Source organism: Phyllobates terribilis, unplaced genomic scaffold (genome assembly GCF_046119375.1).
Source record: "Phyllobates terribilis strain yellow unplaced genomic scaffold, ASM4611937v1 Scaffold_4__5_contigs__length_816908805, whole genome shotgun sequence".
Lineage (NCBI taxonomy): Eukaryota > Metazoa > Chordata > Amphibia > Anura > Dendrobatidae > Phyllobates > Phyllobates terribilis.
This window is the reverse complement of record NW_027362764.1, coordinates 304,267,685-304,295,383: the sequence shown is the minus strand read 5'-3', so window position 1 is coordinate 304,295,383 and position 27,699 is coordinate 304,267,685. Positions and strand designations below refer to the sequence as shown.

General features: G+C 44.1%; 1 protein-coding gene across 2 annotated transcripts in view; it reads left to right on the top strand.

Moving 5' to 3' along the window:
• ADCY1 (adenylate cyclase 1) overlaps positions 1–27,699 on the top strand; it is a 743,884-nt gene that overhangs the window by 348,694 nt on the left and 367,491 nt on the right. Inside the window, exon 6 of one of the 2 annotated variants that reach the window (XM_073678356.1) lies at positions 12,483–12,512. The exons of the other annotated variant lie outside the window; for it this stretch is intronic. Within the exon in view, the coding sequence (XP_073534457.1) occupies positions 12,483–12,512 (30 nt within the window). The remainder of the gene's footprint in view (positions 1–12,482; positions 12,513–27,699) is intronic. 2 annotated transcript variants of the gene reach the window in all.

Genomic DNA, 27,699 nt, shown 5'->3' with positions numbered 1-27,699 from the left:
AAAATTCCAAATGTGCTGAAAGAGCGGAAAAAAAAACATGCAAGTCTGCAATCATTTTTGGGGTTTTACTTTTATGGCATTCATTGTGCAGTAAAAATTACCTGGCTGTGTTATTATCAAAGTCACTATGATTACAGATAATACCAAATTTGCATATTTTTTTAAGTGGTGAAAGAGGAAATTGGAAATTTGTAAAAAAATAAAAATAAAAATGAAAAAAAATCTTTGCTTGTGTTGCCATTTTCTGAGATCCCTAATGTTTTAATTATCTGGTAGAATTTTATGAAGAGGAAGGAAACGGCCGAAAGCCGCTAATCCTAAAATAAAATCAAGCATATTATATATATCTAATATATATAATTGTCTTATCCCGTCTGTCTGTCCTTCTGTCCAGGAAATCCTGCGTCTCTGATTGGTCCGGCCGCGGCCAATGAGCGACGCGGGATTTCAGAAAAAGATGGCGGCCGTTAGCAGCTCATCTGCCGCACAGAGGTCAGCGGCGATGCAGCCGGGAGATGACCGGCGCTCGCAGCTTAACTACCCCGACCGGCCACTACCAATCAGCGATATTGGCGTCAAATTTGAACACCGCTCTGCTGATTAGTCGTGACCGCCGGCCGCGACCAATCAGCGATTTTGGCGCCAAATTTAAACACACTCTCCGGTCCTCAGTAATCGGGCCACCATCTAGTATATATATATATATATATATATATATATGTGTGTATGTATGTATGTGTGTGTATATATATATATATATATATATATAAATATATATATATATAGATTACTACAGTACAGACCAAAAGTTTGGACACACCTTCTCATTTAAAGATTTTTCTGTATTTTCATTACTATTACTAGGTTTAAAAAGTGGGATTTCTTGCCTTATAAATGAGGTTGGGACCATCAGTTGTGTTGTACAGAAGTCTGATGGATACACAGCTGATAGTCCTACTGAATAGACTGTTAGAATTTGTATTATGGCAAGAAAAAAGCAGCTAAGTAAAGAAAAACGAGTGGCCATCATTATTTTAAGAAATGAAGGTCAGTCAGTGCGAAAAATTGGGAAAACTTTGAAAGTGTCCCCAAGTGCAGTTGCAAAAACCATCAAGCGCTACAAAGAAACTGGCTCACATGAGGATCGCCCCAGGAAAGGAAGACTAAGAGTCACCTCTGCTTCTGAGGATAAGTTTATCCGAGTCACTAGCCTCAGAAATCGCAGGTTAACGGCAGCTCAGATTAGAGACCAGGTCAGTGCCACACAGAGTTCTAGCAGCGGACACATGTCTTCAACAACTGTTAAGAGGAGACTTTGTGCAGTAGGCCTTCATGGTAAAATAGCTGCTAGGAAACCACTGCTAAGGACAGGCAACAAGCAGAAGAGACTTGTTTGGGCTAAAGAACACAAGGAATGAACATTAGACCAGAGGAAATCTGTGCTTTGGTCTGATGAGTCCACATTTGAGATCTTTGGTTCCAACCACCGTGTCTTTGTGCGACGCAGAAAAGGTGAACGGATGGACTCTACATGCCTGGTTCCCACTGTGAAGCATGGAGGAGGAGGTGTGATGGTGTGGGGGTGCTTTGCTGGTGACACTGTTGGGGATTTATTCAAAATTGAAGGCATACTGAACCAGCATGGCTACCACAGCATCTTGCAGCGGCATGCTATTCCATCCGGTTTGCGTTTAGTTGGACCATCATTTATTTTTCAACAGGACAATGACCCCAAACACACCTCCAGGCTGTGTAAGGGCTATTTGACCAAGAAGGAGAGTGATGGGGTGCTACGCCAGATGACCTGGCCTCCACAGTCATCAGACCTGAACCCAATTGAGATGGTTTGGGGTGAGCTGGATCGTAGAGTGAAGGCAAAAGGGCCAACAAGTGCTAAGCATCTCTGGGAACTCCTTCAAGATTGTTGGAAGACCATTTCCGGTGACTACCTCTTGAAGCTCATCAAGAGAATGCCAAGAGTGTGCAAAGCAGTCATCAAAGCAAAAGGTGGCTACTTTGAAGAACCTAGAATATAAGACATATTTTCAGTTGTTTCACACTTTTTTGTTAAGTATATAATTCCACATGTGTTAATTCATAGTTTTGATGCCTTCAGTGTGAATGTACAATTTTCATAGTCATGAAAATACAGAAAAATCTTTAAATGAGAAGGTGTGTCCAAACTTTTGGTCTGTACTATATATATATATATATGTATATATATATAATAATGATGTTTTTTCTTGTTAAATCATTTTAATAGTAACTGTCTAGCAGGTAACTGCCCATTGACCTATGTACGGGTTAATATATAAGACTTAGGGACCAATTTATCAAAGCTTTTACACCACAAAAGTGTAGTCAAAGATTTGATAAGTTCCAATATTTTTGCGACTTTTGGCATTTAAACATGCCTCTTTGGACCAGCTCTGCCAAAATGGGTGGAGCTGAGGAGTAGCTATGCCCCCTTCATCAAATTAATCAAATCTGTATTTTCTACACCAGAAATGCTACTCCAGTCCTTCGCTAGAGTAGCATTTCTGGGACAGTGCATGGAGGTGCACGGTATTTACTAGAAGTGACATATTCATGAAGTGGCATGCACTACTTGATAAATTCATCACCGGTTGTACTGTAACAAAATCGTCGTAGCCCAAGCTTGCCCTAAGCCAGTCTTCATAAATCGGCCCCTAAATGTTTTTTCTGCTTGTATGTACCTGATGAAGGAATTAAATCTACTCCAAAATGCGTTGTTTCAATAAACTTTCTTTTTACTGTCCTCCAGTCCTCAGCTTTACTGAATATCGGCAACTCCCAAAAACTGCATTTCTATTTTTTTCTTCCACCATTCGTATACTAATCTTTGTGAGGTGGATTGAATAAATGAACAGGAGTTCAAGAATTGGTATTCTTTTTTTTTTATACTGTTCACTCACCATGCGATAGAAGTGATAATACAGCTTATTCTTTGGATCACTACAATTACAATGATATATAGCTTGTTATGTTTTGCAATATTTACACACTAAAAACTATTTTTTCTCCCTATTTTGAGTGCATAACTTTTTTTTTCATTTTTCGCCTATATAACCATATGAGGGATCGCTTTTTGTAGGGACAAGTTAACAATTTCAGTGTGTGGGAATGCTACTCACTTGGGTGCGTGGTAAGGTAACATGGAAACCGTTTCCATTTAAATATCTAGGCTTTTTTACTGAAGCTTCATAAACCAAGCCACAAGCCAAGGAAAATAAACAGCCTTTCAGTGCAGACAAAACAAAGTAAACAGTACCAAAAAAGTCACTTTAGAGACAGTCCAGGACACACAGGCTGGATAGCATCCAGTGTGCTGGCTCAGTCTGGACACATCACACAGGAGGTCTTCTTAACTTCACACACACAGGCCATGTGTCAAACAAACAGGCTCCATTTTATTTTGTGACCTACACCCAGGGATGGAGATATGGTGAGCAGTCTACTTGCCCTAAATATTCAGCTGCTCACAATTAGAGCTGGACCTAACATGGCCAAATAACCCCTCTTAGCATTATGTGTACTAGAGCATTACTCCAGGTTTATATCACAGAGGACATGCACCTCCGTGATACATATCTCCCATCCACTATGTGTCCGGCAGCCACCTTGCAAGTGATACAATTTTTTTACATACAAATTTTTCCCTTTTTTTTTTACAGTGTTCCCATTTTGGATGAATAATTAGACAATTTTATAGTTTGTGTAGTTCATGTGGTGATATCCATTATGCATATGTTTTTGCTTTTACATAACACCTGCATGTTTAGTGGCCAAATATTTTTCCAGATTTTTTTGTGTTTTTAATTTACATTTTTACTAACTTTATTAATTTATTTTTACTTATTTCCTCTACGGGAATATTTTACACATTGATTGCTGATCTCATGCACTTCAGTTCTCATGTATTGGGGATGATTGTGTGGTGAACAAATAAGGAGAGCAAAGAAGGATAACTTGTGAGGACTAGAGATGAGCATTGTTCGACTAGAACTGTTCGCCAATCTCAAATTCGAGCTGTTTTGGGTGGTGTTCGAGTCGTTCGACGAACGCGAACGATTTGCAAAAAATTTGGCTGTTCGAGGTTATGTTCGATAACTGTTCGTGCACCAAAAGCGTGTCCTGCATGTCTGGCGCTATTTCGAGCACCAATCATGCCGGGATTGTCTGCCACTCACTGTAATGCCACAGCCATGGTGGTTGTGGCATTACAATAGTTGCCCAAATCGATGGGAACAGTGCTCACAGTGAAACATGAAAAGCCGGCAATTCAGCAGCGGCATACACCGGTACCCGACAATTTAGAACAGAAAGAATAGAGTATCACACATAGATTAGATAGATAGAAACATGTCAGTCACATATATAAGAAGTACAGTGACAGTGTTGGTTAATGTACTTGTCATTTAGTGTTAAAGGATTTATTAAAAAAAATATTAGTGTTTTCATGCACCGTCTCTTTAAAAAAGCAGGCCGGCAATTCAGCATCGGTACCAGACAATTTATAACAGAAAGAATAGAGCATCACACATAGATTAGATAGATAGAAACATGTCAGTCACATATATAATAAGTACAGTGATAGTGTTGATTACTGTACTTGTCATTTAGTGTTAAAATACAGGATTTATTAAAAAAAAAATTGGCGTGGGATCCCCCGTAATTTTAGTCTCTAGCGGAGGTTAAGCAGACGGCTAGGCAGATGTTTGAAGCCTGGGAAGGGGGTAATACCCACGGAGCTTCCCAGGCTACTAATATCAGCCCCCAGCTGAATACCTAGCCTTTACTAGCTATTAAAATGGGGGACCCCCAAAAAAATGACATGGGGTGCCCCCTATTTTAATAGCTAGCAAAGGCTAGGCAGACAGCTGGGGGCTGATATTAATAGCCCAGGAAGGGTGCCATGTATATTGGCCCCCTCCCAGGCTAGAAACACCAGCCGCCAGCCGCCCCAGAAATGGATGCGCTGCCATCCAGCATGCCATCCTTCATAAACACTGCAGAGCGCAGGCATGCTTGCACTCTGCAGTGTCTCTGAAGGATGACAAGCTGGATCGCAGCGCTCAGCTGTGATCCAGCCTGTCATCTGACTGCCATCGCAGCGTGGGAGAATTCTCCTGCTGAAGCGCTGAGCGCTGAGAATTTTCCCACGCTGTCAGTGACGTGCATGAGGTGAGCTGAGTTCATTCGACATGAGCTCACCTCATGCACGTCACTGACAGCATGGGAAAATTCTCCTGCACTCACCGCATGCGCAGGAGAATTTTCCCACGCTGTCAGTGACGTGCATGAGGTGAGCTGAGTTTATTGGACATGACCTCGGCTCATCTTTATGCCGTCACAGCCAGACACTGCAGAGGGCAAGCATGCCTGCGCTTCTCAGTGTCTGCTGCATGGCAAGCTGGATGGCAGCGTTCTGCTGCGGTCCAGCCTGTCATGTGAATGTAGCAGAGCTGAAGCTTTTGTGGGAACCATGGAAAGGTAAGGATGATGTTGCTTTATTATTTTACTTTTATTGCAGGAGATCGTTGGTTTCAGCTGGAATGGGCGTGATGGTAAGTATGGTTTAATTTAGAACAATAAAGAATTGTGTGTTTATTTCAATTAAAGGACTTTATTCTGGGTGTTTGTGTTTTTTTTAACTTTGACTATGGGGTTAGTAATGGGGATGTCTTATAGACGCCTCTCCATTACTAACCTAGGCTTGATGTCAGCTGGCATTATAAGCTGACATCAACCCCAGCCCTATTACCCCACTGCCACCACTACAGGGCAGTGGGAAGAGAGAGGCTAAGTGCCAGAATTGGCGCATCCTATTGATGCGCCATTTCTGGGGCGGCTGACGGCTGGTGTTTCTAGCCTGGGAGGGGGCCAATATTCATGGCACCCTTCCTGGGCTATTAATATCAGCCCCCAGCTGTCTGCCTAGCCTTTGCTAGCTATTAAAATAGGGGGGACCCCACGTCATTTTTTTGGGGGTCCCCCATTTTAATAGCTAGCAAAGGCTAGGTATTCAGCTGGGGGCTGATATTAGTAGCCTGGGAAGCTCCGTGGGTATTACCCCCTTCCCAGGCTTCAAACATCTGCCCCAGCTGTCTGCTTAACCTCCGCTAGAGACTAAAATTACGGGGAACCCCACGCGAATTTTTTTTCTAATAAATGCTTTATTTTAACACTAAATGACAAGTACAGTAATCAACACTATCACTGTACTTTTTATATATGCGACTGACATGTTTCTATCTATCTAATCTATGTGTAATGCTCTATTCTTTCTGTTATAAATTGTCGGGTACCGATGCTGAATTGCCGGCCGGCTTTTCTAAAGAAACGGTGCATGAAAACACTGTTATTTTTTTTAATAAATCCTCTTACACTAAATGACAAGTACAGTAAGCAACACTGTCACTGTACTTCTTATATATGTGACTGACATGTTTCTATCTATCTAATCTATGTGTGATGCTCTATCCTTTCTTGTCTAAATTGTCGGGTACCGGTGTATGCCGCTGCTGAATTGCCGGCCGGCTTTTTTAAAGAGAGTGTCTTCTGAGCAGTTTGTCTGCTTTTGAACACCTTTGAAGGTGTTTTCTATGTGGTTCTATATGTTTTTGTTTGCCTGCCATTGGTTTTAACAGTGTTCGACGGTGTTCTAAGGTGTTCGACGAACAGTTCCACGAACATCCCGGTATTCGACGAACCGAACCGAACCCGAACACTACGGGGGTTGCTCAACACTAGTGAGGACTTCAGATTATAGGTATGAAGATAGTGAGAGATTAGGTCAGAGATGTTTGGAGGTGACAGTTTATGGATGGTCTTCTATGTCACTGTTAATAATTTCAACTGAATTCTCTGAGTAAGTGGAGCCAATGAATGGTTTGGAAGAGCAGAGAGGCAGAAATGTAGCAGGGAAAGATGGGTTTACCATGTGGCAGAGTTGAGGATGGATTGAAAGGTTGCAAGAGTATTAAAAGTGTTAAATGAGAGGCCACATTTAACAAAGGTTTAAATATTTTGCATCAACTTTTCATTTTTTCAAGGAAATTTACAAACATATTTCTCTAGGGACCTGTTCAGTTTTGAATTGACTTTGAGGGACCTATTTATTGGAAAAAACACAAAGTTGGTTCCATTTTAAAAACAGCGCCCCTTTACACATTTAACACTGCTGTCAGTTAGTTAATTAACCCTACCGGTACTTTTCAGGAATTAATGCAAAGTGCACTGACAGAAACAAAAAAGGTTATTTTTACCAATAAAATGTTGCTAACATCTGAACAGGTCACAATAGCTGGCAGACTCTCAGGCCATTCAGGACCACATAATCCCAATCTCAGGATGATGATGGGGTTTAAAAGGGAGCCATCATGTTTTATTAACCATCTAGATGCCTTTGTCACTATTGGCAGCAGCATCTAAAGGGTTAAACAGCTATGGTCAGTGCCAACACTAATCGTGGATGATGCAGCAAGTTGGCAGCTATAGTGTACAGCTGAAAGCTGCTGCATTTTCACTCTTCGGGGGATGTTATTCTCTTATATCTCAGGTCAGTAAAAAGACATATTGATGGTCACTATGGGGTGAGGGACAGAGCAGATTCAAATATTACACAGAGGCAAAGCGTAAGACTTGGGAGGCAGGAGAAAGTGTTGAATGATCAACGGGGTTTTCCCATGAACAAAGTTAATTTTAATCAATAGATCTTGGATTAAAAATAAATTCCACAATTGGATGTGTTTAAATAAAATGTTCCTGTGCTGAGATAATCTTAAAAATGTGCCACTGCTATGTGCTGTGTAATGGCTGTGTCTTACCATGCAGTAACATGGTCTGATCATACCACATCTCCTGGGCAGGGGAGGAAACCAGAGTTTCACAGCTGCTGACAAGGGATGAGAGTTTTTGTAATATGAAGGAGGGATTGACTTTGTCAATGGTAGAGGACAGGTTTCTGAGAAAGAGCACATAGTATTGTTTATTGGTTATGGCAGATAACAGTTATTTTGTGACTATGGTTAGTAAAGTTTCAGTAGAGTGGTGGAGACAGAAACTAGATTGTTGTTGGTAAAAGAGGTAAAACTAAATCAGTGATGGTGAGAAATCAGGTTTTGGGGGCAGAGGACTGGACTTTTATGTAGTGGGGTTTTGGAGTTTGTTGGTTAAAGCTCCCTCTAATGTAGTCAATCTTGCTTTTTAAATATGAGGCAAAGTTCTTGGCTGAGATGAGATATGTGGAAAGGGGCATTAGGAGATGGAGTATAGAGCTAAAAGTGTTATATTATTGTTTAGAGTTGTCGGACAGAGAAGGTATAAGAGGAGTGAAGTAATCCTGTTTAGCAGAGGTAAGAGCAGACTTGAAATTGAAAACTATTTTTTTTGTATGTGATAGTCTTTTAAGTGGAATTTCTTAGTGCTGCTCTGCAATCCTGGAAGTTTGCCTAAGCATTTTTGTCAGGTTGGTGTGCCAGGGCTGCCTACTGATTCATCAAGTGTTGTGTGTGAGAGGGATGACTGAGTCATGTCATGAGTTTATTGTACCATTGTAGACGAAGGCGGCTGCATCTGTATCATTGAGTGAGGGTATGATAGAGAGAGGTGGAAGACTTTCAGAATGTGTCAATATCTAGATTTGAATGTTTCCTAAAGGGGTGTACTAATTGCTGTACTGGGAGGGTATTTGGAGACAAAAAGGATGAGAATGTAAGTCAGTGTTAGTCAGATAAGGGTAGCAGTGAGTTATGATGGTTTAATTAGGAATAGAGGCAGGTAAAGGTGAAGTTTCATTTGTGTCCATCTCTATCGATGGCTGTTGCGGACCATTGTGTAAGACCAATGGATAAGGTACGTGATAGCAGTTTGGAGGTAACTTTATGGTTAGTATCAATAGGTATGTTGAAGTCACCCATGATGATGGGGATATCAGCAAAGAGATAATTACATACAGTAGTTACATAGTTTGTGACAAATGTCCATCAAGTTCAACCGAGAGCTGAGAAAGAATTAACATAATAGACTATAGTTACATCCATAATGTATGATCCATTGCCCTAAAGAGCAAGCTTTTTTCCTCCTGATTCTGAGTGTGAAATAACTGTATCAGCATTCAGAAAACACATTTTATACATTTAAATAAGTGTTTGTGTTTTGCTTCTAAAAAAACAAGCTATTTATAGGTTAAATTGCCCTTAAGGCATTACAGGTATGTGTTAACTTTATTCACATCAGACATTAACACAAAATTTACAATAAAAAAGTGCATTTTTTGGTGGGGTGTTCCAACTTCATTGTGACTGTGAGGAGGCTAATGTGCTCTTGAGCTGGCACAAAGTCCACAAGTTTGTTTTAGCACCACAATAGAATATCTTCTTCTAATGTAAATGCGCCCTCATAAATGTTAAGTGACTGTGTAGGTATGTCTATGATGTAAAGTTCTGCTTTTGGACCAGCTGAGAACCTGAGTATCCATTACATGACCAGGATACATTGTTTTCACTGAAAAAAAACTAAAAATGGTTGCAAGCAACATCTTGATATCTACACTAGAACAAAGAGGTGGTTGAAAAGTATATATTTGTTCATTGTACGAAAAACCCTTCATGTCTACATAAACCAAGAAAAGCTAAATGTGACAAGCATGGGTTCTGACTAGACACGGCGTACTTAGGCCATGTTCGCAGAATGCATTCCCAATGTATTTTTGACACAATTTTCTAAAAACGTTGTTAATACATTTTACCACATTTTCAGAAAATCACGGCAAATAAAAAAAAAAATCACATCAGAAGCGCATCATGTAAATATGACCATACTTTTATTACAAGACAGCTTTACTATGGTTTTATGTCATTCTATACACTTTATTCACCCCTAGTTGTGGTAAAAAAAGTGAAGTACTGTTGAATTTAAGTATGAAGGCATTAAGCCCTTAATATCTGAGCAATTTTGGTCCTTGATGGCAAGAAAAATTGTTAATCATTTTAAGATGTTATGCCTTTTTTTTAAGGAGTCAATAAATGTTATTAAAATATATTTTTTCCAAATAAATTGGCTTTTTTATAATTGTCTACCAAATATATTGTTTTTTTTAAATCATACAATAATTGGTGTGAAAATATGTAAAATAATGATTTGTTCTAATAATTTTATTTTAAAATAATAATTGAAATTATATTGCTGCAGATTTCAGGGTTTTTCTGGCACAGAATATTCATACAATATAAATTCTTCATAATTTTCTTGCTGCTATAATTTTGCTTTGTTCTTCAGCTGTCCCATGTAATCATGTGAGCTCCAACTTCATATCTATACAGTGGTAGGTGAATTGGGAGGAATGATAGGCGGGAGAAAACGTGAGCAGTGAATTATTCATTTTGAGACTATATATGAGCCTCAAGATGGTGCTTTGTGGGTGGAGTGGAGGGGCAAAGATTTTGGGAATGTGGGAGCCGTGCCCCAAATACCAATCTGGCCGAAACACCAGACCACACTGCCTCTTGGGATATGTAGTCTAGAGGAAAAGAGGGAGACTTCAGATTGTAAACAATAACAGCCCTGAAAGATGGCTGAAAGGGAGGTGTGGGGTCTAATTACAGGGCAGGACATATTGTCCCCCCTTCCTGTAAATGAAGTATTACTTTGACATAAAAGTGTGCCACTATTGAAAGACACTACACTTCCTTAACCCGCGATGTCCTGATTGGTCAATTGAAAGACAAGAAATGCTTAAGTTATTAAAGGGAGTCTTTCAGAAGTTGAAATCCCTCAAAACTGCTGACAGCTCTATACAGAGGAGAAGAAGAGCAGTGTAAACATACCTAGAGTAATGGCCATGCAGATCGTATATATCCAAGAAGTCCAAGTTTTAATGGCTGCAATTGCAAGTGCTTAGCAGGAAGCCCAATTGTGTGCAGTGCCCAGGGCTCCTTGTATTAAGCCATCCGCAGCCTCTCGTCTTTGCTGTGATTTCTGTACAGCATCCTGCTGGTGTCGACACTGTCCTCCCACCCCCTCTATAGTGCTGACATACTTCTTTTAAGGGGTTAATAACATTTGGCTATTGTGCCATGCTCTGACAAAAGGCCTACTAGGCCCATCACACTATCCTGAATGACCTAGCTCTACTGATAGCGTCTTACTCTCGACTGGAAATCAGAGCCATTCATCCGAGTAAGGTTGTTTTAGTGGCAACACACACTTTTCTTATTCTGTATAGGAAAATGGGGCAGTCTCATGCATTTTTTGCTACAAAATCCGCCTTGTACAAATTCATATTAACACACAATCCCTAGCAGCTCAAATAGTATGCCACAGAATAAAAGAGATTCTAGCAAAATTAAAACAATAATTTTTATTAGTACAATTAGCAATTTAAAAGTAAAACAAAAGAAACAAGGTGGGAAAAAACCTCCAATGGAGGGAGGTAATATGATGTAGCTGAGTTACACCTTATCCATAAATATAAGAAAAAGAAGTTATTTAAAAATCTGCTAGGATTAGACTATGCAAAGGTATATTCTGATGATCACTGGAAAATAGTAAGATATTCCATAGGGCAATAATTACTAAAGTGCATATATCGAATATAAATAAATGTAAAAAAGATCCTATTACAGAATAATTAAACACAAAAGACAGACAGTATAATCATAAACTGTACACCAAAACATGAGTACTTCTGTTTTAAGCAAAGAAAAACTTCTTATATAGGGATTTAATAAAGTGCCAATTGCATAAATTACCATGAAGCCATTTTTACAAAAGCCTTTATAAAGCCCCTATCCTAGCAGCATATAGACACTCAGCATTCACATAGGGTACATTACCTCAAAAAGTTAATGTGAAGGGATCACAATGTAAAATCATGGACAGCCATGCCTCCCAAACCCCCACGCCGTTTCGCATCGCGCTTCTTCTGGTGGAAGCGACATCACATTACCTCCCTCTGTTGGAGTTTTTTTCCCACCATGTTATTATTATATGGTTGATTGTACTATTAAAAATAATTGTTTTGTCTTAGCTAGAATCTCTTGTATCCTGTGCCATTGAGCTGCTATGTTGTGTGGAAATATGTCTAGTCCAAAGTGTCTAGCATCTAATTTTCACATTTAGGACATTTATGATTAATTGTACAAATTTCCCTTAGCACTGCCGTCAGCTTATATGGGTAGTAGTAGAGAGCACACAAGCTTTACAAATTACTTCCTGAATAACACTATCATTTAATTATTTACTAAATTGCTGGTTATATAGAAACGTTTGGTTGCCTTCCAAATTTAGCAGGTTTCCCTTTCAGATGTTGTTATAATATTATTTGCCACCAACTGTTCTTTTCTGTCTTGTTTTGTAACATAAAAGCTGACCATCTTTTGTGATAACATTATTTTTACTGTAAATCATACTTACACATACTAATTTTCTTTTTTATGTCTACTTGTGCCCTGATCCAGATTCAAGCCTCGCGTTCTGGACCTGAATGTGTCAGTACCTTAATCCATTGTTTCCTTAGTTCCATTTCTGTAATAGTGTGTGGTAGTCCCAGCTAGAATTCATGTGTGGCATGTAGTGTAACCTTGTAGCTGTTTATTGTCATACTGACATTATAGTTATAGATTATGCATGCTTATACAACAAAGATAACATTATTTCCATACACTGAGCAATTTTAAACTGTTTCTAAACATGAAACCTAATAATAGGATTGAGTTGAATTTTTTAGTGATGACCTGTTCTTTCCAAGTAGAAATAATAATTCCAGTGGATGGAAAAATGTCAGTGGATATTGTTAGTTCAAAAAATTGCTTTGCTGTTCAATCTCTAATGTTATCTCTTGTACCAAGGTCTGTTATCCGGCAAAAAATAGACATTACAAACCTTGCTAAGCTGTGCTAATCATTAGCTGACTAATTGTGATTTAAAGGAACCCTCTAATAAATGAATACACTGTTTATGTCTAATGAGATGCCAGAGGTGACATTGCATGCCAAAAATATTCTTTTTCTGGTCTTTTTAAAGGGGTTGTCTCATCTTCATTTTTGGGTAAAATTGCAAAGTGCTTGTTAAAACAAGAAACTTTCTAACTTACCTCTTGTTAAAAATGCTATCTGTTCTCAAGAACAGAAGGATTTTTGACTCTATTGAGTACAGCTCGTTGCCCAGATTGCCGGCCACCCTGCAGTCTCAGTTGTCAGTTTCTTAGGAGCTTGCACCGCTTGTAGGTTCTGTTTTAAAGACTGCTAGCACCACTCTTAGGTTGTTCGGGTTGCAAAAAAAGATTAGACAAACTTTTTAAATCTATTTTATCCATCCCTTTGGTTCCACACTAAACAAAACACTGTATTATTTGTTATACATCGACTGTTTCTTTAAAACAGTACCCCTGTACCAGACATTTATGGCATATTCAGAGGATATGCAATATATGTCTGATAGATTTGGGTCCACCTAAGATTTGAATCTATTTCAAAAACAGGATTCATCTTGCACAATTTGAATGGATAGAGCCATATATGCGTAGTCACCTCTCCATTCACAGCGGAACAAGATGGAGGTCCTGTCTTGAAATAGATGTAGGTCCTAGCATTGTATTCTGCATCTATCAACATATATGGCATATCATTTGCAATTGCCATGAATGTCTGAGATACGAATGCCCATTGAACTATTTCCATCTTTGTCACTGTGTGTTGGTCTTCAGGTCATTTGCATTTATTATTTTAAGGATTTTATTGTTTGTTTTTGTATAAATGTCCTGCCAGTGACATATCTATAAGGCTTTTTCATGTACATGAAGGTTGTATTACCAATTTTTAATACTATAGTGTTGCATCACTATTTTCGTATTTTAAGTGACATATGCTTAAAAGCCTGCAGCATCTGTACTACTAAAGAAGCCCTAAACCTAGAAGTGAATGATAAGGGTAAACAATTGCTCAAACAGTTTGTCAATCTGCAGAAATTTTGACATGTTCATAAAATAAACTTGTTGAAATGAATTTTTTGCTTATCTTTCCCATTTTTGACTAATGAGGATTTTTGGTTGTGTACGAAGGTTCAGGGTTCAATTATTTGTGTGTCCAATTGCAGACAGGTCAGAAGTGGGTTGGTCAGTTGTCTTACTGCCAGACATGGGATTGTGAGAGGACAAACAGGAACCTGGCCAATCCCCACAGAGACACATCTAGAAAATGTCTTTATACATTTCTTAGTTTTAGTTGCAAAATAAATGATATAAGCTCAATAAAGGAGACTTAGGCTGTGTGCCCATGATGTGGATTTAATGCGTTTCCGCGGCACCATTTCCGCCGCGAAAGCGCATTAAAAATGCATGTTAAGTTGTCTGCCATGTTTCCCAATGATAATCCACATGTGCTGTGCACATGCTGCGGAAATTTCCGCTGCGGAATATCATTGTGGAAAAATCCGCAGCACAACCATTAATTTTGCGGAATCGCAGCGTTTTAGCCGCCATTGACTTGCATTGGACCGCATAATATCCCCATGACTACACGTGCACATGCGGATATTATGCGATTCAATTCGCGGATGGTACCCAGGTCTAGAGAAGAGGAGACTCTCCTCCAGACCCGGGTACCATAGTACATGTAAGTAAAAAAAGAATTAAAATAAAAAATAACCTTATATTCACCTTATGATGGCCCCCGCTCTGCTCCTGGTGTCGCTGCTGGCTCCGTGGCGGGTCTGGGAATGTAAAAGGACCTTCCATGACGTCAGCGGTCATGTGACAGGTCACGCGACCGCTGACGTTGGCGGTCGCGTGACCTGTCACCTGACCGCTGACGTCATGGAAGGTCCTTTTACATTACCGGTACCCACCACGGAGCCAGCAGTGACGCCGGGAGCAGAGCGGGGGCCATCAGAAGGTGAGTATAAGGTTATTTTTTATTTTTTACGTTCTTCTTCTTTTTTTTTTTTAACATTATGTTGGTCACACAATATAAATCCATGCCGGTTGCATGGGTTTATATTGTATGACCAACTTTCAAGCACTTTTCCAAGTGATGCTAAAATCACTTGGAAAAGCGCTTGACAAAAGCATGCAAAATCGCATGCTAAAAACGCTTGACAAACGCTTGTCCCTGGCAGAAAAAACGCATGTACAATCCGCATGCGTTTTTTCTGCCAGGGAGATGCAGTAACACTCAGGAAAAATCCACAGCATTTCTGCATCGTGGGCACATAGTCTAAAGTAAGAAATTCTAGGGCATTTATGAAGTTTCTGTTTAGTGTTCATTTAAAGAGGATCTTTCACCAAATCTTTCATGTTGATCTGGACTAACGATGTAATAAGGGCTGCATAGCACAGTAAAACACTCACATTGTGTGCAGAAATATTAGGCAAGTTGTATATTAGAGGATTATTTTTATTATTGATCAAAAACTATGTTCTCAATCAACCGAAAAGACTCATAAATATCCAAGCATAATATTTTTGGAAGTTGGAGTGTTTTTTTTTTTTAGATTTGGCTATATTAGGAGGATATCTGTTTGTGCAGGTAACTATTACTGTGCAGAATTATTAGGCAACTTAATTAATTAGTGATCAATATAGCCACCTTTCTTTATGATGACACTCACCAGCCTTCCATCCATAGATTCTGTCAGTTGCTTGATCTGTTTTCGATCAACATTGCGTGCAGCAGTCACCACAGCCTCCCAGACACTGTTCCGAGAGGTGTACTGTTTTCCCTCCCTGTAGATCTCACATTTTATGATGGACCACGGGTTCTCTATGGGGTTCAGATCAGGTGAACAAGGGGGCCATGTCATTATTTTTCTTCTTTTAGACCTTTACTGGCCAGCCACGCAGTGGAGTAGTTGGACGCATGTCATGGAGCATTGTCCTGCATGAAAATCATGTTTTTCTTGAACGATACCGACATCTTTCTTACCACTGCTTGAAGAAGTTGTCTTCAAGAAACTGGCAGTAGGTCTGGGAGTTGAGCTTCACTCCATCCTCAACCCGAAAAGGTCCCACAAGTTCATCTTTGATGATACCAGCCCATACCCGTACCCCACCTCCACCTTGCTGGCATCTGAGTCGGAGTGGAGCTATCTGCCCTTTACTGATCCAGTCTCTGGCCCATCCATCTTGCCCATCAAGAATCACGCTCATTTCATCAGTCCATAAAACCTTTGAAAAATCAGTCTTAAGTAGAGATGAGCGGTGTTCGACTCGAACTGTTCGCCAATCTCAAATTCGAGCTGTTTTGGGCGGTGTTCGAGCCGTTCGGCGAACACGAACAATTTGAAAAAAATTCGGCTGTTCGAGGTTATGTTCGATAACTGTTCGTGCACCAAAATCATAACTGGATTTTTTCTCAGTAATGCTGAAAATGAATGTTAATACGCAGTTTGAGTGTACAGCGGGGTGGGGGGAGGGGCAGGGGATTGATCTCGGCATAAATAAGGAAGATCTCCATTTTTTTTTCTCTTTCCCGCATTTACCGTGGGGAGGTGCAAACTGTCAGCCTATCAGCAGCGCACACACGGAGCGAACTGCTTTTTTTCACACAAGCAAGGGCATGTGTCATTGGCAGTGTATGTCACATGTCCTTGCCCTATAAGACCCAGCCATTTTCCACGTAGCCACCAGTTTCTCACTGCTGCAGCTGCGTGTTATATGGCACCACTGTTGCTGTGTGCGCTATACTTTGAGTGTTAATTTCAAGCCAATTTTTGCACAAATCTACAGATAGCTTGGGAGTAGGGAATAGTTGTGATTGCAGTCCTTTTGAGGACTAGGTTACATCATTTCCTACGACTTTTATCAGGCAGGTCTGTGCTCTTAAATAGATAGGTTGGGAGTAAAGACTAATTGTAATTGCAGTCCCTATGAGGGCTAGGTTACATCAGTTCCTATCACTTTTTGCCAGGCAGGTCTGTGCCAGTGCTGTGCAAGTTTTTTTTCACAGCATTTGGCTAAATCTAGCTAAGCAAATCCTTTTTGGCCTCTTGCAGTGTGTGTTAGTCAGTGGAGTAGCCTATCTGTGTTGCAAGCTAGACCACCTGTATATAGAATACAAATTTTTTTACTGCACCTAGCCAAGTAAAACCTTTTGGGCATAGCATAATTCTATTAGTCCATCTATACTAACCTCCACCAGGTTTCAAATTCAAAATAATTTTTATCTGCATCTAGCTCTGAAAAAATATTTGGGCTTGTAGCAGTGTGTGGGACTTGTTCTATTAGTCCATCCATACTAACCTCTACCAGGTTGCAAATTCAAAATAATTTTTATCTGCATCTAGCTCTGAAAAAATATTTGGGCTTGTAGCAGTGTGTGGGACTTGTTCTATCAGTCCATCTATACTAACCTTCACCAGGTTGCAAATTCAAAATAATTTTTATCTGCATCTAGCTCTGAAAAAAATATTTGGGCTTGTAGCAGTGTGTGGGACTTGTTCTATTAGTCCATCTATACTAACCTCCACCAGGTTGCAAATTCAAAATAATTTTTATCTGCATCTAGCTCTGAAAAAATATTTGGGCTTGTAGCAGTGTGTGGGACTTGTTCTATTAGTCCATCTATACTAACCTCCACCAGGTTGCAAATTCAAAATAATTTTTATCTGCATCTAGCTCTGAAAAAATATTTGGGCTTGTAGCAGTGTGTGGGAATTGTTCTATTAGTCCATCTATACTAACCTCCACCAGGTTGCAAATTCAAAATAATTTTTATCTGCATCTAGCTCTGAAAAATATTTGGGCTTGTAGCAGTGTGTGGGACTTGTTCTATTAGTCCATCTATACTAACCTCCACCAGGTTGCAAATTCAAAATTATTTTAATCTGCATCAATCTCTGAAAAAATATTTGGGCTTGTAGCAGTGTGTGGGACTTGTTCTATTAGTCCATCTATACTAACCTCCACCCGGTTGCAAATTCAAAATAATTTTTATCTGCATCTAGCTCTGAAAAAATATTTGGGCTTGTAGCAGTGTGTGGGACTTGTTCTATTAGTCCATCTATACTAACCTCCACCACCTGTGTATGTAATAAAATTGTTTTACCGCATCTAACCCAGCTAATACTTTTGGGCTAATACCACAGTTTGGCCACTCAGCTCTGCTTGGTTCCCATTCATTGTTTTTTGTGCAAACAACTCCAGAGTTGTCAATTAGTTAACCACCAAAATGAGTGGAAAAAGGCCTGCTGCTGGTGGAAAGGGGAATAGGCGTGTTGGGAAGGGAATAAAAGGTTGTGTCCGTGGGGTAGGTGTTAAAGCAACAGTAACATCTGCAGAAGAAAGACCATCTTCCAGCCAAACTAAGATGTCTACTTCTTTTAGCGGGCAATGTGATAAGATCCCTTTCTTACGGCCACGCCAATCGCTACAAATTTCAGATGAGGCACAAAAACAGCAGGTGCTTCAACGGATATCAAGTGCTCCTTTAAGTGGGCTCTCCTCCACATCAACTTCAACATCACAAATACTCCAGTCCTCAGAGGTGTCACCCCAATAGCACTTGCTTCCTCACAGCTCCCAAGTCTCCAGCTGCCCATCTGAGAATGGGGTAGAACAGATGGTTGAGTCTGCAGAGCTGTTTACTCATACTATAGCCTGGGAATCAGAGGTCGGCTCCAGAGCTTCTGTGAATACAGATGAGGAAATGATCTGCACTGATGCCCAGAATCTTTATGAGTCAGATCCAGGAACAGACGCAGAAGGTTCTGAACATAATGTAGACCCTCGTTCCCAAACTGTAACTCCTGTTGGTGGAGACAATGAGGAAGACGATGATGAGACTCAAATACCTGATTGGAGCGACAACTTGAGTTTTTTGTCAGGGCAAGAAGAGCTTGGCTCTGAGGACGACCAGTGTGATAACACACAGGGTGATGATGACGAGGTTGGAGATCCCACTTACTGTCAACCCACAGTCAGCCAGTCGGTGAGGTCAGCAGAGGAGGAGGAGGAGGATGCTAGTGACGACGAGGTCAGGTTGCACCTTCCTGGACAGAGACGTAGTACTGGAAGCACGTCAACAACTGCATCCTCAAACACAACTCTGCCTCTGACCACAAGTCGTGGTGGCTCTTCTGGTCGCATGGGTGCTAAGCCTTGCATAGCCTGGGCATTTTTTCAGATCGATAAGGATGACCCAACTCGTGTTATCTATAACATTTGTCAGCAAAAGCTAAGTAGAGGCCAAAAAATACATAGTTTGAGTACTTCATGCATGAACCGGCACATGGATATGAAGCATAAGTTGCAGTGGGAAGCTCACTGTGATACAATGCGGCCTAGCCGGCCTGGCCAACCACCGTGTGCCACATCTTGTGCATCCGCGGCCTCTTCATCCTCTGTGACTGGGGGGACAGCAGTCACACCTGTTTTGGGACGCAGACCTGCCACCTCTTTACCCGCAACAGCCAGCGTGATTGGCAGGTCATCATTTTCTTTGGAGCTGGAAACACCAGCTGGTGTTCAGCGCTGTCCGACATCGATAGCACCACCTTTGGATCAAGGCAACCTAACATGTCCGCCAGCATCTTCCTCACAGACCAGCAGTTTGCTGGGGACACCCTTCTCAACCCCATCTAAGCACAACAGCCAGCCCTCGGTCCCTCAGATGTGGACAAGTAAAAGACCATTTCCTCCTAGCCATGAGAAAGCTAAGAGGTTGAATTTCACCATCTGCAAGCTCTTGGCTACAGAAATGCTGCCTTTCCACCTGGTGGACACAGAGGATTTTCGAGACCTTATGTCCGTCGCAGTGCCCCAGTACCAGATGCCCAGTCGGCACTACTTCTCAAAGAAAGGTGTGCCTGCGCTCCACCAGCATGTCGCACACGACATCACCGCTTCTTTGAGAAACTCTGTGTGTGACAGGGTGCATTTCACAACAGACACTTGGACGAGTAGGCATGGACAGGGGTGTTACATGTCACTGACTGGGCACTGGTAACTATGGTGACAGCAGGACAAGGGGCTGCTGTCCAAGTCTTGCCGTCCCCACGAGTTGTGCGTCAATCCTCTTTATCTCGAAGTTCCTCCACTGCTTCTGCCTCCTCAACCTCCTCTCCGTCCTCCACCTGCACCCAAAGCCTGTCTGGTAATGCCACTCACTTTCTAACTGCGCAGAAGGGATCCTGCACACCTCCTTACTATGCTGGCAGCAGGGCTCAACGTCGTCAGGCGGTTTTTACTTTGAAATGTCTGGGAAATGTGAGTCACACAGCTGAGGAGTTGTGGTCAGCTCTGGAGAACCAGTTTCATGAATGGTTGTCTCCACTGGACCTGAAACCAGGGAAGGCCGTGTGCGACAATGCTGCAAACCTGGGTGCGGCCCTTCGCCGGGGCAATGTCACACACGTGCCTTGTATGGCTCACGTGTTGAACCTGGTTGTCCAGCAATTTTTAGCCCACTATCCCGGACTAGATGGCCTTCAGCAGAGGGCACAGTCGCTGTGTGCTCACTTCCGCCGTTCGCATGTCGCAGCTCAGCGACTTACATCTCTACAGAAGTCGTTGGGCCTGCCACTTCACCGGCTAAAATGCGATGTGCCTACCCGGTGGAATTCAACTCTGCACATGTTGCAGCGACTGTGGCAGCACCGACAAGCCCTGGTGCAATATGTTCTGACATATAGCCTGGGCCAACGAGATCCAGAGGTGGGGAAAATCACGCTGGAGGAGTGGTCTCAGATCTGGGACCTATGCACCCTTCTGCACAGTTTTGAAATGGCGACGAAGATGTTTAGTGCTGACGATGCCATTATCAGCATGACTATTCCGGTGATTTACATGCTGGAGCACATGTTAAACAGAATTCGGAGTCAGGTGGTGGCACAAGAGGAGGTGGAGGAAGTAGAGGAGGAGGAGTTGTATGCGGAAGGGCTAACATCTGCAAGGTCCAGACGGGCGGCAGCACCAAGACGGCAGGCATGTGAGGGTGGAGGAGAAGGTTTTACCAGGGCACATGGTAGCAGCCAAACTAGTGAGGAAGGTGCAGAAGCCCAGGAAGAAGTGGAGGACGAACTGATGGAAGACTCATCAGATGAGGGAGACCTTGATCACATTTCTGTTGTGCGAGGTTGGGGGGAGAGGGCAGAGGAAGGAAGCATGATTGATACCTCACCACCAACACAACAGGGACTTGGTGCTCCTGGATGCGCAAGACACATGAGTGCCTTCTTGCTGCACTACCTGCAATATGACCCTCGAATTGTGAGAATTAGAAATAATCCTGACTACTGGGTTGCCACACTGTTAGATCCCCGGTACAAAAGTAAATTTGCAGAAATGATTCCTGCCATAGAAAGGGATGCACGCATGCAGGAGTATCAGCAGAGACTGTTGCAAAATCTTACATGTGCTTTTCCACAAAACACCAGTGGTGCACGTAGTGAATCTCACAGTTCCAACTTGCCAACCATGGGACCGTCGAGTGTTCAGCACTCAAAACGTAACAGAAGCACAGTATCGGCTGGTAACATCAATTTTGCGGAATCATTTCACCACTTTTTTAGCCCATCCTTTGCAAGGCCACAGGAAACAAGAAGTCTGACAAATAGTCAACGCCTAGAGACGATGGTACAGGAGTATCTCCAAGTAAACAGATAAGCGCACGCGGCTCTCCACTGATAATGTAGACAGACTCACGTTCATAAAGATGAACAAATCATGGATCCGAAAGGACTTTTCTACCCCTGTGTCATCCTGGGGAGAGTAAAAGCTTGATGATATGTTAAAATCACCTCACCAACCGTTTTAAGCTTTCAAATTACTAATCATGTTTATCTGTACCTTGGCTGGAAAATAATTTGGGCCTTGTAGCAGTGTGCAGTACTAATTCTATTAGACCATCTATACTAAACTCCATCAGATTTAAAATTACTAGTCATGTTTATCTGTATCTTGGCTGTAAAATAATTTGGGCCTTGTAGCAGTGTGCAGTACTGTTTCTATTAGGCCATCTATACTAAACTCCATCAGATTTAAAATTACTAATCATGTTTATCTGTATCTTGGCTGGAAATTAATTTGGGCCTTGTAGCAGTGTGCAGTACTGATTCTATTAGGCCATCTATACTAAACTCCACCAGATTTAAAATTACTAATCATGTTTATCAGTATCTTGGCTGGAAAATAATTTGGGCCTTGTAGCAGTGTGCAGTATAACGGGTCTGGGAGGCGGAACCTGTGAGCAACTATACAAGGGGGCGGTCCTTGTAAGGAAGCGGGTGGCTCCCAGGGAAGACGGGCAGGTAATCACGGCAAGTGACAGGGACAGTCTCTGGGTAGAAGGGCAGTTAGTCACGGCAAGTGATAGGGACAGTCTCTGGGTAGAAGGGCAGGTAGTCACGGCAAGTGACAGGGACAGTCTCTGGGTAGAAGGGCAGGTAGTCACGGCAAGTGACAGGGACAGTCTCTGGGTAGAAGGACGGGTACTCACGGCAAGTGACAGGGACAGTCTCTGGACAGGCAGGTGGTCACGGCTAGTGATTGCAGAGCCTCCAGGTAGGCTAGCAAGCAGGTAGCAGGTGAGCGCTCCTAGGTGAGCAGGCGAGAGTCTCTGGACAGGCAGGTGGTCACGGCAAGTGACGGCGGAGCCTCCAGGTAGGCTAGCAGGCAGGTAGCAGATGAGCGCTCCCAGGTGAGCGGACAAGAGTCTCTGGACAGGCAGGTGGTCACGGCAAGTGACAGCGGAGCCTCCAGGTAGGCTAGCAGTCAGGTAGCAGATGAGCGCTCCCAGGTGAGCAGACAAGAGTCTCTGGACTGGCAGGTGGTCACGGCAAGTGACGGCAGAGCCTCCCGGTAGGCTAGCAGGCAGGCAGCAGATGGGCGCTCCCAGGTGAGCGGGCAGGCTGGTCCATAGACAGACTGACAGGTGTCGGAAGGCAGACCATCGGACCGCAGGCTTGCAAGCAGGTAAAAGGATATCTGGCAGGTATCAAGCAGGAATCTGACAGGTGACTGTCAGGTAACTGGAAACGGGACCTGAGGGCTGAAGCAGAGTAAAGGCTTTGCAACAACATTGCTCGGGCACCTCCATTTTGGAGGAGGTGCCTTATATATGGTGAAGTCCTCCGGCCATTGGCCGGGGACTCCTTAGGACGGCGCGCGCGGCCCCTTTAAGAGAGGGGGAGCGCGCACGCGCGCCCTAAGCACCGTGGCCGGGAAGCAGCGCGCGCTGCCAGCAGAGCGGGAGGAAGACGCCGGGCACAGAGCGGAGAGGTGAGGGGAACAGCATCCCTGCCTAGCAGGAGGCAGGGACGCCGACGCTACAGTACCCCCCCTTTAGGCCCCCCTTCTTTAGGCCAGAGAGAAATTTATCAAGGATGAGAGGGGCATGGATGTTCTCCCGGGGCTCCCACGTTCTCTCCTCAGGACCAAACCCCTTCCAATCTACCAGAAAAAATGTTTTTCCTCTTACCCTTTTGGTGGCCAGAATGTTTTCTACCTCAAACTCGTTCTCAGCGGAAACCGGAGCAGGAGGCGTACCTGTAGACTTGGAAAAAGAGTTAAGTACCACGGGTTTGAGGAGAGATACATGGAAGGAGTTAGGGATCCGTAAGTTGGCCGGGAGTTTTAATTTATAGGCCACCGGGTTGATCTGTTTGATAACTTCCAGTGGGCCGATGAACCGAGGCCCTAACTTGTAGGAGGGAATCTTGAGCCGGACATATTTGGACGAGAGCCAGACTTTATCTCCAGGACGGAATTGTGGAGGATCCAGGCGTTTCTTGTCAGCATGTTTTTTCATCCGTTCGGACGACTGAAGGAGTGCGGATCGGGTACTCTCCCAAATGGAGGAGAATTCGTGAACGAGAGATTCCGCAGCCGGATTGTCCACCGAGGTGGAGACGAGAAATGGGGTCCGAGGATGCTGACCGAAGACAACAAAAAACGGGGATTTGGAGGAAGATTCGCTCTCGTGATTATTATAAGAGAACTCGGCCCATGGTAGGAGATCCACCCAGTCCGAATGGTGGGCATTAACGAAGTGCTGGAGGTAACTGGTCAGGATCTGATTGATCCGCTCCACTTGACCATTGGACTGTGGATGGTAAGAGGAGGAGAAGTCCAGAGTGACGTCAAGCAACTTACATGTGGCTCTCCAGAAGCGTGAGGTGAACTGAACCCCACGATCTGACACGATGTGGAGGGGCAGGCCATGGAGACGGAAGATGTGGCGGATAAAGTCTTTAGCCAGTTCGGGTGCAGACGGGAGACCCGGCAGGGGAATGAAGTGCGCCATCTTGGAGAAGCGATCAGCGACCACCCAAATGACCATACAACCGGCAGAGACAGGAAGATCCGTTATAAAGTCCATAGCAATATGCTGCCACGGGGCAGCAGGTACTGGAAGAGGAAGAAGGCTCCCGGCTGGCAGGTGTCTCGGAACTTTGTTGCGGGCGCAGGACACACAGGCAGAAACAAAGTCTATTACATCCTTGTGCAGGATAGGCCACCAGTAATGCCGGGTAATGAGTTGGAGGGTCTTTTTCTGACCGGCGTGGCCAGCTAGCTTAGACGAGTGACCCCAGTGTAGGACCTTCTTCCGATCAGGTACAGTTACAAACGTCTTACCGGGAGGGAGACGATTTAGATTCACGGGAGCCACTTGCATTACTCTGGCGGGATCAATGATGTGCTTAGGTTCCTCCTCTAGATCAGATACCAGGAAGGATCGGGACAAGGCGTCAGCTTTGATGTTTTTGTCTGCCGGGCGAAAATGAAGAACAAAATCAAAGCGGGCAAAAAACAAGGACCACCGGGCTTGGCGCGGGTTAAGTCTCTGGGCGCTCTGAAGTTAAGCCAAGTTCTTGTGGTCCATGTAAATTATTACCGGGTGAAGAGCCCCCTTGAGCAGGTAACGCCACTCCTCCAGTGCCAGCTTAATGGCTAACAATTCACGGTCTCCAATAGAATAGTTGCGCTCAGAAGAGGAGAAGAGTTTGGAGAAAAAACCGCAGGTTACCATTCTTCCGGAAGATGACTTTTGGGTAAGTACCGCCCCGGCTCCGGAGGAGGAAGCGTCAACTTCTAGGAAGAATTGTTTGTTGCCGTCCGGACGATGCAGCACCGGGGCGGAGGAGAAGGCCTGTTTTAAGGAAAGAAAGGCCTCCTCAGCTTCGGGCGGTCATCTTCTGGGATTAGTACCCTTACGGGTGAGCGCAGAGATAGGGGCGTTCCGGGAAGAGAAGTGCGGTATGAAGAGGCGGTAATAGTTGGCGAAGCCCAGGAACCGCTGAATAGCCTTCAACCCCTCTGGTCGGGGCCACTTCTGGATGGCAGACAGTTTCTCAGGATCCATTTGTAGGCCGGTCTGAGAGATTATGTAACCCAGAAATGGAAGAGAGGTCTGCTCAAAGATGCACTTCTCATATTTAGCATAGAGGTGGTTCTGCCTGAGCCTGAGCAGGACCTGACGATCATCCCTCCGGTGAGTAGGAAGGTCCGGAGTGAAGACCAAGATGTCGTCCAGGTACACCACCACGCAGGAGTAGAGAAGGTCACGGAAGATGTCATTGACCAACTCTTGAAAGACGGCAGGAGCGTTATAGAGACCAAAGGGCATTACCAGGTATTCATAGTGGCCGTCCCGGGTGTTGAATGCCGTCTTCCACTCATCCTCCTGACGGATACGGACCAGGTTATACGCCCCACGGAGGTCCAGCTTGGTGAAGATTCTAGCCCCCCTCAGACGGTCAAATAATTCTGGAATGAGCGGAAGGGGGTATTTATTCTTCACCGTGATCTGGTTAAGGCCTCTATAGTCTATACAGGGACGGAGTGAGCCGTCCTTCTTTTTGACGAAGAAGAAGCCTGCTCCCGCCGGGGAGGTAGATTTCCGGATAAATCCCCGGGCCAGATTCTCCTCAATATATTCTGACATGGACCGGGTCTCCGCTGCGGACAAAGGGTAGATACGCCCACGGGGAGGAGTAGAGCCGGGTATCAGGTCGATTGGACAATCGTATGGTCTATGAGGGGGTTATGTCTCTGCTTCTTTTTTATTGAAGACATCCGCATAAGACCAATAGGGAACCGGTAGACCGGGTAGACTGACTGGGGTAGGAGAAGGACGAGCAGGATGAACGGGAACTAGACAAGTCCTATGGCAATCCTGTCCCCAGCGAAGGACTTCTCCGGTCTGCCAGTCAAGCACGGGTGCATGTTTCTGGAGCCAAGGTAGGCCTAACAAGAGTGCGTGAGAGAGTCCAGGCAGAACATGAAAGGAGATGCTCTCAGAATGCAGCATTCCCACCTGCAGAGTTATGGATTCGGTGATGAGTTGGATGGGATGTGGTAAGAGGCCCCCATCCACGGCGGCGACAGATAAAGGTACGGCCAGAGGTTTGGTGGGAATGCGGTATTTCTCTACCAGAGACTGAGAAATGAGATTTCCAGCAGCTCCTGAGTCAAGTTGAGCCAGTTCGAAATAGCGGTTCTCTCCGCAGGTGATAGAGACTGACAGCATCAGAGATGGAGAGGGTTTACTTTTGTCTAGGGCGACCTCTCTGAGCGATCCTAGACACAGGCGTTTCCCGACCTCTCTGGGCAGGAACGGATCCGGTGCTCCTTACTGCCACAGTAGAAGCAGCTCCCCTCGGCACGGCGTAAGTCTTGACGGGTTTTGACCATCTTGGTCTGGTCGACCTGCATAGGCTCAGGTGAGTGTGCCTGGGGAGTAACGGAGGGAGTGACGGGTTTCTGGAAGGTGGGGGCTAGACGTGGAAACCTCCTCTCACGGGTGACCTCTTTGGCGCGCTCCTGGAATCGGATGTCAATCCAGGTGGCAAGTGTTATTAAGTCGTCGAGAGTGGTAGGAATGTCCCGACCGGCGAGTTCATCTTTAATACGGCCGGACAGACCCTCCCAGAAGACAGACACCAGAGCATCGTTATCCCAGGCCAGCTCCGAAGCAAGGGTACGGAACCGTATGGCATATTGGCCCACGGTGAGATCTCCTTGACGGAGGCGTAGCAGAGACGATGCGGATGAGGTCTTCCGTCCGGGTTCGTCGAAGACTTTCCGGAAAGCCGTGAGAAAGGCTGGCAGGTCGGACACCAGGGGATCTCCTCTCTCCCACAGAGGATTTAGCCAAGCCAGAGCCTCCCCCGTGAGGTGGGACATGAAAAAGGCTACTTTGGACCGGTCGGAGATAAACTGGTGGGACAAGAGTTCAAAGTGCAGGGTGCACTGGTTTATGAAGCCCCGAGCTTGAGCGGAGTCACCTCCGAAACGAGGAGGTGCAGAAAGCCGGGGTCCGGGACAGGATACCATGGTATTGGTGGGCAGCGGTGCTGCCAGGTTGCGAGTCATGACACTAGCGGTGGTTGCAGGTGGAGCAGACAGAGTGTCCAGGCGAGAGTTGACACTCCGCAGGTGACTCAGGATGGACTCCTGTTGGGACCTATGACGGGACAGTTCATGACATAGGTCCGAGAGCGTGGGAGCTTGGGAGCCACCGGATTCCATGGCCCGAGCAAACTGTAACGGGTCTGGGAGGTGGAACCTCTGAGCAACTATACAAGGGGGCGGTCCTTGTAAGGAAGCGGGTGGCTCCCAGGGAAGATGGGCAGGTAATCACGGCAAGTGACAGGGACAGTCTCTGGGTAGAAGGGCAGGTAGTCACGGCAAGTGACAGGGACAGTCTCTGGGTAGAAGGGCAGGTAGTCACGGCAAGTGAC